General features: G+C 41.3%; 1 protein-coding gene across 1 annotated transcript; it reads right to left on the bottom strand.

The window, feature by feature from the left end:
• Positions 1–637: 637 nt before the first annotated feature.
• NIFK (nucleolar protein interacting with the FHA domain of MKI67) lies at positions 638–10,825 on the bottom strand. Its single transcript, XM_036099014.2, has 7 exons — positions 10,633–10,825; positions 9,532–9,669; positions 5,449–5,557; positions 3,425–3,636; positions 2,368–2,433; positions 2,157–2,231; positions 638–1,391 (listed from the first exon to the last, which is right to left on the bottom strand). Exons 1-7 carry the CDS (start codon positions 10,735–10,737, stop codon positions 1,203–1,205), a joined length of 894 nt encoding a protein of 297 aa, XP_035954907.1. The 5' UTR covers positions 10,738–10,825; the 3' UTR covers positions 638–1,202.
• Positions 10,826–11,141: the final 316 nt, after the last annotated feature.

The raw sequence follows: 11,141 nt of genomic DNA, 5'->3' as shown, positions 1-11,141 counted from the left end.
GTACCATTCTAGAGGTAAAATATGCTCTTTCTACACTTGAAACAAATTCTCATTTACATTTTATATCAGGACACATAGTCCAGTACCTCATTATTAAAGATTCAACAAATACTGGAGGAAAAAATGTTCCATGGCAATGGGCATTTTTAATAAATCTGGATTAGCTAAACGAAAACACATTTCAAGGGTATTAGAAACTTTAAAATAGTTGAGAAGCAAAAAAACCTACTATTTTACTTCAAGACACCCAAGTCCTTACAATGGAATATCACTGAGCCATAAAAAAGAACAAAATCCGGCCATCTGCAACAACATGGATGGAGAGGAGTATTATGCTAAGCGAAATGTCGGTCAAGAGAAAGACAAATACCACAAGATTTCACTCATGTATGTAATTTAAGAAACAAATGAGCAAAGAAAAAAAAAGAGGCAAACCAATGGTTACCAGGGGGAGGCGGCGAGGTGATGGGAGGAGTAAGTGATGGGGATTAAGGAGGGCACTTGTGATAAGCACCAGGTACTGTATGGAAATACTGAATCACTGTATTGTACACCTGAAACTAATATAACACTGTATGTTTACACTGGAATTTAAATAAAAACTTAAAAAAAAAAAGACATCTAAGTCCCACCTGCATACGAATGAATTACAGAAAAAGTTTATTTGCTGGTCACTGATTTCTTGAAATACAATTCCACATCCATGATACAGACACAAAACGACGGTTATTAAATCTTGCTAACCCACCAAAACCTAACTTAACATGGTGAAAGTGATCACATATACTTCTCTCTCTGCATGTAATGTAACTTCCAGTTTCAAGCACACGATGCTGAAGTGCCCTTATGGGTTAAAGTTGCACACCTAACAAACCATGTAGGTAGTCAAGCAAGATTTTATTTGATGGTAACAACGAAAGCTGCAGTAAATGGTGACTTTCCTATCCAGGCAGAGTAACTAAAGACAGCTATGACATCTGCAAAGAAAACTAGAGACCAGGACAAAGAGGTAGCGTTTGCCTGACTCCCGCAGGGGAGGCACCTGCGTGTCTCAGCAAGGGCAGCTAAGCCAGCTGCAACCGCTTTCCGTGCTGACTTGAACTGGCAGTTTGTCCTCCAAGAATCTTGCCAATGGTTGCACTCCACTGCATCTAGTTACATACAAAGAACGAGCCCTCACACTAAAATCACATTTTTCAGAATCACTGATTGCTTTTTCTTCGTCTTTTTTTTCTCGAACGTGTAGGTGTTTGAGTCTCTTGTGTTTCTTCTTTTACACCAGGTACGGGTTGTTTGAAAACTATTTCATTATCTTGATCATCAACGTTCATTTTAGCCACTTCAGATTTTCGTTTCTCCAAAAATGTTGGCGTACAGACTGGTGTGGGGCCCTGGATTTAACAAATAAAAGATTATAATACAGAAATATAGGTAGGTTTCAGGAATGAGTTTACCTCTCCTCTCCCCCAATACCACCTGCCCTGTATTTTTATAAGCCGCCCTGTGTTATTTTAGGCTTGTTTACCCTTTTCGGTGATGCAGCTGCACATAATATGCTCCATTATAGGCTATTAGGTAGAAAACTAGACTTACATTTATAAAGATAGTGGCTTCATTTCTCCCTACTGACTTAGTCACTGAAAGGTAAACAGTGCAATAAACTCACAATAACTTTTGCTAACCTCACTGTATCTGCTAAATCACCAGTAAGGATTTACCAAAACAATCACAAGGTGAAATCTGAAATTTTAGTAAAGTGACAGCAGCACGAACTGCTTTTCCTTTTTTTAAAAATCTTTATTGGAGCGCCTGGGTGGCTCAGTTAAGCATCTGCCTTCAGCTCAGGTCATGATCCCAGGGTTCTGGGATCGAGCCCAACATCGGGCTTCCTGCTCAATGTGGGAGTCTGCTTTTCCCTCTCCCTCTGCCCCTCCCCACAACTTGTGTTCTCTCTCTCAAATAAGTAAAATCTTTAAAAAAAATTATTTACTCATTTATTTTAAAAGTAATCTCTATATCCAACATGGGGCTCAAACTCATGACCCTGAGATTAAGAGTCGCCCACTCCACTGACTAAGCCAGCCAGGTGCCCCTGCTCTTCCTCTTTCAATCATTTCTAAAATACCTCATTTCCAGAATATTGAAGACAATTTTACCTGGCTATCCACAGTCTTCTCAGGAGTGGTAGGAGTACGTGAAGCCTTTTTCTTCTTCTTTTTCTTTGATAAGACCTTCAATAAATTTTAAGGGACTTCATCAGTCTGCATATTTATCAGCAATAGTAGTCCTGAATATATTTCCCCATTTATCTTTCCCTACTACCTGGCATGTGATACGACAAATAGATACAAATAAATAAAATTTTACCTGGCTATTTGTAGATTTCTGAAGCCCAGTATCTGAAGCATTTCTTTTTTCCTTTTTACGTAAAATCTTAAATAAACATAAAGAAATAAACTGGTAGTCTCACATACAGTTTTAACTTACCACTACAGCCTTATACATATTAGCAGTAAATCATCCCCAAATGACACAGCATTTCAATTTAAAAAGCAAAACTCACGATCTTAAGGACAAAACTGGAAGAGGGGCCTCCAACTAAGGAAGGGCCACAGGCTGTAGAGGTTGAAGTGGGGCCAAAACCTGGAGCTGGCCACACAGAAAGCTGAATCAGAAATGTGAACTGGAAGACTGTGAAAAGGCAGGCCCCGGTCTGGCCAAATTCAGGATTAGATCATGAAGCAGGGCTGCTTTCGACAAAGCAGCAAATGGGCTACCGGAGAGGCATTTCTCGCATGCCTGTTTTCAGGCTTCACTGTCCCAGCTCCCCCGTGGTTCCCATGGGTACCAGGGCCTGTTCTTTTAACACCTACTGAGAAAGAGTGTGTTTGGGATTTGGGCAAAAAATTAACAACCAGGAACTGGGCCCAGGGAGGGTAAGTCAGTCTTCTAGTTGCTGGATAACCAACTGAGCCACCCAGGCACCCCGAGCTAATCCCTTTCAAGAGTTTCCTCTTCTGTATGATGGGAGATAATAGGATCTGCTCTAACAAACTTTTAGAAAAGGACTTACAATGCAGGGGTGCCTGGGTAGCTCAGGTAGTTAAGCATCTGCCTTCAGCTCAGGTCATGATCTTGGGGTCCTGAAATTGAGCCCCATGTCGGGCTCCCTGCTCAGCAGGGCGTCTGCTTCTCCCCCGCTACCCCACAACTTGTGTGCACTCTCTAATAATAAACAAATAAATGAAATATTTAGGAGGAAAAAAAAGAACCTACAATGCAATGTTTCAAAAGTTTAGGTAAAGCCTAGCACATTGAACACCGGGCTGGACACTTGATGTATAAAACCCACATTATAACTAATGAGGTACAAAGCCCACCCCCAAGAAAAAATACAAAAAACATTTTGTGAAGGCATATTTACCAGTGAAGGAAAATCATAATCAATTCCTTTTTTAGCTAATTTCTTCCTGAGTAATTTTTCCTTCTTTTTAAATCGCTCCTCCATCTGTAGCTTTTGAAGAAGAGTCCGATTCTGATTATACCGTTTCACTGCTGGATATGATGGCTTTTTAAATGGAACATGCCACTCTCTAAAAAGTTCTTCATGTACTTTTTCGGGTGGTATAAAATGACCTATATTTAACAGAAAGAAGTTTTCTACCAAGTGGGAGGGAGAAGATTTCGAGGTTTCCACCAGTGTCATTCCCACATCATAATCAAGATGAGGTCTCCCATTTCCATGGAGAAAACAAAACAATAAAGTAGGAACCTAAATGAAAAGGCATACAGCCAACAATTATTAAATAGCTATTGATTAAATGCTAAGAACTGTTCCAGGAGCTAGAAATATGTAAGTGAACAAGATGAGTCGTATAAAGGAATGTCTTGGCGGCGCCAAGTCTTTGGGGTTCCCGAAGCTACCAGGATCTCAGGCTGCGTGACCTGCTGTAGCACAAGGAATCACCTTCCACCTCATCTCCTCTGCGTCTCTCTCCAGGACTCAGCCAGCTTACCGCTTATCTCCAGCTCTCTCTGCATAAGGGCCCTTTTCGGGTTTGGAAGAACACTGGGACCATATGCAAGGCAGGCCCAAACCCTTGGCATCAACCCTCAACCAATGAAGGATGGGAAGTTGATAGATAAATACCCTAGTTCCCTTGACTGTCAGTTGGAATAATTCTGTCTTCCCGTGTTACCCGGCAGGATGGAGCCCAGCTGCCTGAGAAGTAATGTGCTTGCTAACACACCCTCAATGACTTCCTTCTCTCACTTCTCTACTCCCTACCAGTATTTTCCTGGGCTCACCTCCCATATACACTACTTCCATTCAAAAAAATAAAGACAATGTGGCTAATCTTCCATCTGAACTCGTATCAAAGTTCAGAACTTTTTCTGTGATCTTTCAAAGTCAGGCACAGCACAGCACTGATCCTACCCATGTGGTCCCCTGACATATTTTATATTTGGCCCATCTCCTCTTGGAAAGAGCCACGCTTTTTATGTGTGAAATGAACCCATGACCTCATGAGGCCACTGGGATTCTCTCTCACAGCAACAGGAACCGAGAGAGAGAGAGAGACGCTACTTGGGCAGCTCATCAGCTATGTGAACAGATGTGTGTGGCTTGGGCACTTGGTATGGTCACACTCCCCCCTCAGCACAGAAAAGCCAAAGTTAACTCTGCCTCCGGAGGCGCAGAGCTCCAGACAGGGATGCTCCGGGAACGCAAAGTGGGCAGCTCCACTTTCTGCAGGATGAACTGATCTGGTGTTGTCTCCCCTCTACTCCTTATGGTTTCTCCTGTGAAAGAGCTGCAGCCAATGTCATTTAGACGGACTCTCAAACGGGATTTCTTGCTTTTAATGTTATCCTATCTAGAATCTATTTGTGGCTTCCCACTGCCCTCAGGACATATTCTAAACTCCCAGATTTTTAAGGCCTTCAGTAACCTGACCTCCTCTCATCTCTTGCTATTCTCCTGACATTCCTTCACAGGCACGTAAGTACTGTTAGTCACCTCTCGGTTTGCACTTGCTGTCCCCATCAAGCCAGGGATGGTAATTGCTTTCCCCTGGCTCACTCCTACCTAATCTTCAGGTTTCAACTTAAATGATACTTCCTCTGGGAAGCCTTCTGTATCCCATTAGGGATGGGTCAGCTGCTCTTCCAATGTAGTAACTTGTCTCAATTCTTAGCATAAAAACAGCTCTCACTCTGGAAGACTTTAAAATTCCAGCCGGAATCTGTCTAGAAAATGCACTCATATCCTTGCACTTAAATACTTAAGAGAATCATCCCAGAGATGAAGTGGGACATCCAAGTAGCTAAGCAAATTTTTTTTTTTTTTTTTTTTAAGTAGCTAAGCAATTTGTATTTCACGGCACAGTCACCCACCAGCAGCAGGCATGCACCATGCAATCCCACCGGTAAGAGAAAAGCACTTACACTTTAAGAGTCTTTCACCAAAAAGGTAGTTGTTCATTGTATCAGCAACTATCTTGGCAACATCTTCAGATGCAAACTCCACAAAGGCATAGCCTTTACTATTTCCAGTCTGCAATGGAAAACCCGACAACAAAAAGTAGAATGATTAAATTCTAACTGGTCATGAAAGTCCTAAAATGCCATTAATTTAAATAATGTAAATTAGCCCCATTATCGAATAACATTACAACACCTTTAACTCTAACTTCAATGCACAGTGCAGGGGCTGTTATGGGAAGAGATAAGATCCGGGGTGCCTGGCTGGCTCAGTCAGTAGAGCGTGCAACTCTTTATCTCGGGATTGTGAGTTTGAGCTCCATGCTGGGTGCAGAGATTACGTGAAAATGAAATATATTAGAAAGAAAAGATCCAAAATAGTCGGAACATGCCCCTGATTTTGAGGTATTCCTAGAATTTTTATTACATGACAAATACATGGCTACTGCAGCTGGAATTTACCACATGAAGGAAATCTGGTTAAGGCCCACAGTCCTTTACTCATTACCAATTTCATTGATAGTCACTTTATTCATGTATTAACAATGCCCAGTGGATAGTGTGATGTTTTGCAAAGAATGCAGATAATCTAACTCTCACTTTATACATAAGAACTGGGAAGAAACTAACTCCTCAGTATTGCCAAGCGAATCAATAAAATAGTGTATTCATTTTCATGTTTACTAATGACTGATCATCTTCCTAACTGATGGTAAAGGGACGCTGCCAACATCTTATGAAATGCATGTCCCAGGTTCCTGCCCTCAGCACCACAATATAAAGTGAATTTTCTCACCTGTCTTAGTAACAAGAGCATGGGTTTTAGCGTCCAAATGCCCAGGTTTGGATCCCAGCTGTGACAGGTAAGTAACATTAAACCTCAGTTTTTCATTCTATTAAATGGGGACAAAATAACCACTCTCACAGGGTTGCTATGAAGAAATAATTCATAAGTGCTCCACACAAAGTCTGTGAAGGATGCAAATGTTCCTGTAGGGTGGCAGAATATGCCATCCCCAAATATGCTACATTGGCATAAGGATTATTTTGAGCTGAAAGCAACTGGGAAGTAGTACATAACAAAAAAGCCCTTCACCCCCCTCCATTTGCCTAAAAGCAGGACATAAATTTATGAGAACCTAGGAGGGTAGAAAAAAACAAATCTTTCTGCCCCTACAGTCCTAATTATTAGTAACAATAGGAATATTTCACAATTTTGCATTAAGCATATCTTTGGATATGGATCAAAATTGGTGATACAATTATGGAAATAGGAAACCACTCCATGACCAGGAGGCTCATTTCTAGCACCAGCAATGCCACTAACTAGCACCTTGGACATGCCCATTGTTTAGTTATCTGCCACAAGAGGATTCTGGTAAAAATTTGTATGTCCAAAAATTCTTTATAATCCTATCTCTTAATAGGGAGGGGAAAGACGGTGTAGTGGAAGAGACACGTTGCGATATTCAACTTACTGTACCACATTATCAACTCATATAAGCCTTCTGAAAAGGGATTTGAAAATACACGTCAAGTGACTAAAACAAAGAAACAAAAAACCAAAACTAAAAAAGCCAGGACCGCCTGCTGGCTCAGTTGATAGAGCATGTGACTCTTGATCTCAGGAATTTTGAGTCTGAGCCCCACGTTGGGTGTAGAGATTAAAAAAAAAAGGAAAAAGAAAAAAAAAGAAGCCAAACACTTTTACCTATTTTACCTAGTAATCCCAGAATGTTGCATGGAAATACTGAGCAAACAGTCAAAATTGGGGTGAGTGGGGGGAAAATGGCACCTTTATTATGCAACAACAATGCTGGAAATGCTAAATTTTAATGCATCTCCTTAAGGAGCAAGCTTTCTATAAGACAACTGACCTGAACTCTTCAAAACAAAAAAGTGTATGTTCTAGAGGACAAGTAGAGAGATGAAGCTAATGTGTCAGGATGTTAATAACAAGTAAATCCAGGTGAGGGGCAGGGATGTTCATCACACTATTATTTCTACCTGCCTGTAGGCTTGAACATTTTCAAAATACAAAACTGAGGAAAACAATGACTATATTGCAGTCTGGGAAAACATTTACAAAGTAATACCCCAGAAAATGCAGAAAAAAGTTTTCAGAAAAGAAAACAATAAGGGCAAAACATATGAACAGGCAATTCATAGAAGAATTCATAGAAGATGGAGTTCTAACGGCCAACACACACATAATGATACTAAATGTCACAGAGTAAGGCAGATACAAAAACCATGAGCATTCTATACTCAGTGACTCTGATGATATTCTGTAAAGCAGTAGTTTTCAAACTCAGAATGTGACCTTTAAGAAGGCAACACAATCAACTTAGGGGGTCAGAAAAGCATTAAAAAAAAAACTGAATAGGAAGGGTAAGTATTGCCTCACATGACTTATTTCAATTATGTTTACGTACGTGTGTGTGCGTGCGTGCGCAGGCTTGTGCTGTAAAACTTATTTCTTATAGTGGGTCCAAACTCTGAAAAATACTATTCTAGAAAAATATGCCTACACTCATGCAAAGAACGCTCCTAGCGGTTACACCTGTAACAGAGAAAAATTGTAAAAACAAAAACACAAAACCAAAACCCTAATATTCAATAAGTTGGATAAACTTAATATACTCAAGCAAAGGAACACAGTGACGACAATGAATGCACTAGAGTTTCACGGATAAAGTTCTAAACAGATTGTTAATGAAAAAATTGAGTTAAAGAATGACAAAATATAGACTTAAATATACAATGTATATTCATTCATACATGAACACGTAGTAAAAATTTAAAAACACAGAGTAATGAAAAGCACTGGATTCATGAATAGTAATTTCCTGGACATGGGGAGAAAATGAAGACGATTGGGAAGGGTACAAAAGGGACCTCAAGTCTACCTATAATTTATTTCTTAAAGAACAAAGATCTGAAAGAAATAATGAGATCAAGTTGATATTTGATAAAAGTGAATGGCGGTACCAAATAGCCACTAAATACTCTAGCAGACTTTAGGATGTTTAATAATATCTCACCCACATAATTAGCAACCATTATAAATAGGCAAATGGAAAAACAAAGGGAGGAATACACACAAAATGTTATTTCGGTTAAGATGGAGGAGATACTAGGGCATTTTTAATTTAAAATCCTCTTTAATGCTAACATGTTGCTTTGACAACATAACTTAGTATCTGTGATTTTATGGCAACTAGCATATGATGGATGCATACCCTATCCCCTCACATACCAAATCAAATATAAAATTTAACTTTGATAAAATGTGGAAAAATTGTATCAAGAAAAAACAGATTCCAACAGTGAGAGGTCTACAGTTACAACCAAAAGTGGATGTGTGCAGGGAAGAAAATAAAGTGGCCACTCCTCTATTTCAGAAACAAACCATACAAACTTTTTCTTTATTAGGAGGTAGGTACAATATAACAACATTTATAAAGGGCTTACTGTATCAGGTTTGTTCTAAGAACTTTACATTTGTTACCTTGTTTAATCTTTGATTGTATTCTCCTAGGAGGTGGATGGTATTTTATTCGTATTTTACAGACTAGAAAACTGAAACATAGGGAAATTATATAAATTGTCCAAGGTCACACAACTAGTGACCCATACAGCTAGGGCTCAAACCTAGGTGGTCTGGCTTTAATGCCCTTATTCTTAACTACTCACTATACAAACTTTGCTATTATAGGGATGCCTGTGCCAGAGGCTGATAGAAGATGTTCATACTTGCTCCTCAAACAGAAGTTCATGTATACCTACCTGGCTTAATAGCCACAGAATAAGTATGAATCACTTATCAGGATTATCAATTTAACTTGAGGATTTGGGGCAATTTTAATAGTAAAACAAACATTTACAGTAACACTGACTTTGACTTTGCTCTTTTCACAGTTTCAGGTTCTAAATCTTACCCACCCCCCTTTCTAAAATGAACTGTGCCAAACAATAATATATGAACACACTCTGTAAACTATCAAAACTTACATACTTGTAAGGAACAAAGCAATCTAATCTTACCCTTTTACTTCTGGACAGTCTGAATCTTGTAACAGTGCCAAACTGGGAGAAATATGCCCGGATCTGGGTTTCATAAAGTGCTGGAGGTAAGTGGCCCACATAGATTACTCCAGGAGTCAGTTTTTCTTTCTCCTGTCGCTGAAGACATACAGACCAGGTAAATGCAAATTTTAATTAAAGAAGAAAAAAAAAATCACACTCCAACAAAACCTGCAAAACCCTTATCTCTCAGTCCAAGACAAAAGATCAAAAACCTGCCCTGTATTTCCATTTACAGAATAGTAACTGAAAAATTCGGTGTTTAACCTCTGACCTCCCAGGACGACAACGGTCAAGTGGTGGATTGTCTTAGCCTGTATTGCAGCACCCGGCACCCAGTAAATGCTCAATAACTACACGCTGAATCAGTGGATAATCAAGTAAATCTTTGAAAACATCGATTTAAATCTTCTGGCCCAACTCCACATAAACGTACCCTTCAACTTTGCTTGCAGATCACCGTTGACTCACACCCACCTAACCGAACAATTTCGAGACACTGTCCCTCACAGTGCCCACCAACCAACCTTTCAGCACCCCAGTCATCATGCCCTTACCTTCCATAACAAGCACTTTTAACTTTTCCAAACGTGTATTTTACGCTAAAAAACAAGGCAAATATAAATTGATGACAGAGGCCCTAGTCAGTAAATGGAACTCGGCAAACCTTGTCTTTTAAGAACTCCAAAATCACCAACCAGGCGAACAAACCTCCCAAATTCGGGGACAAACTGGAGGAGTGGCAGCTCTAACCTGAGGATGATTTGCGGTGTAAGAGTCCATTCCCAACAGCGGGCCCTCCTCTTGCATCACTCGGTTACCTCCCCCGTACGTCCATAGGAGGACCGTAAGGCCTACACGGCCAAACCCCATCTCCCAATCAGCATAACCCTCTCGGTCTCGGAAAGACCCTGGCCTTCAAGCTCGTGAGGTCTGCGGCCCACCCGGGGAGACGCTGGAAATAGCACAGGTGTGAGGAGGGCGAGACGCGCCAGGGCAGGGAACCGCACGCGGACCCGTCTGCCCCCTCCTTTCTCAGTCCGACCCGCGGTGGCTGCTCACCTGGGTTGCGCGCCGGCGGGCCTGCGCCACCTCCTTCTGAAATTTGGCCTCTTCCTGCGGGTTCAGCGACAGGAACGGCTTAGCCGGACCAGCAAAGACCGCCATGGCGACGACTTCCAAGCCGAAGAGCTCCACGCGGCGCCGCCGGAAACGGCCCGTTCTCAGCTCACCCAAAGCGGAAGTGGAGGCGGGAGACATGCGCGGTGAGGCGCGAGGACGGGGCATAGGGCGCCGGGGGCGGGGCGGAGTCCGGGAGGGGCCGGAGGGAGCTCGGGCGCCCCCTGCTGGCTGGGCGCCGCTTGGCTTGTTCCTGCCGACTGTCTAAACCCGTGAAAGGTTAACTTGCTCATGCCTATCTTGCGGCCCGCCAATTTCAAGGAGAGTTTTAAAAATAAAGCCCCAAACATCCGTGCCCTTGAGGTCTTGCCAATCATTCTTTAATTTTTTTAATTTTCTTTCTTTCACACACTCATTTTTTGAGCCCTTACTGTGTTTTCGTGTTGCTGCCC

Source organism: Halichoerus grypus, chromosome 4, assembly GCF_964656455.1.
Source record: "Halichoerus grypus chromosome 4, mHalGry1.hap1.1, whole genome shotgun sequence".
Lineage (NCBI taxonomy): Eukaryota > Metazoa > Chordata > Mammalia > Carnivora > Phocidae > Halichoerus > Halichoerus grypus.
This window is presented reverse-complemented; position numbering and strand designations above follow the sequence as displayed.

Bases quoted from the DNA above. Each gene is read 5' to 3' on its own strand.
- NIFK (XM_036099014.2), bottom strand. From the start codon at position 10,737: ATGGCGGTCTTTGCTGGTCCGGCTAAGCCGTTCCTGTCGCTGAACCCG. The intron at 9,670-10,632 runs GTGAGCAGCCAC...GTATGTCTTCAG, and splicing joins CCCGCCGGCGCGCAACCCAG to CGACAGGAGAAAGAAAAACT. The intron at 1,392-2,156 runs GTAAAATTGTCT...TGTTAAATCCAG, and splicing joins AGAAGACTGTGGATAGCCAG to GGCCCCACACCAGTCTGTAC.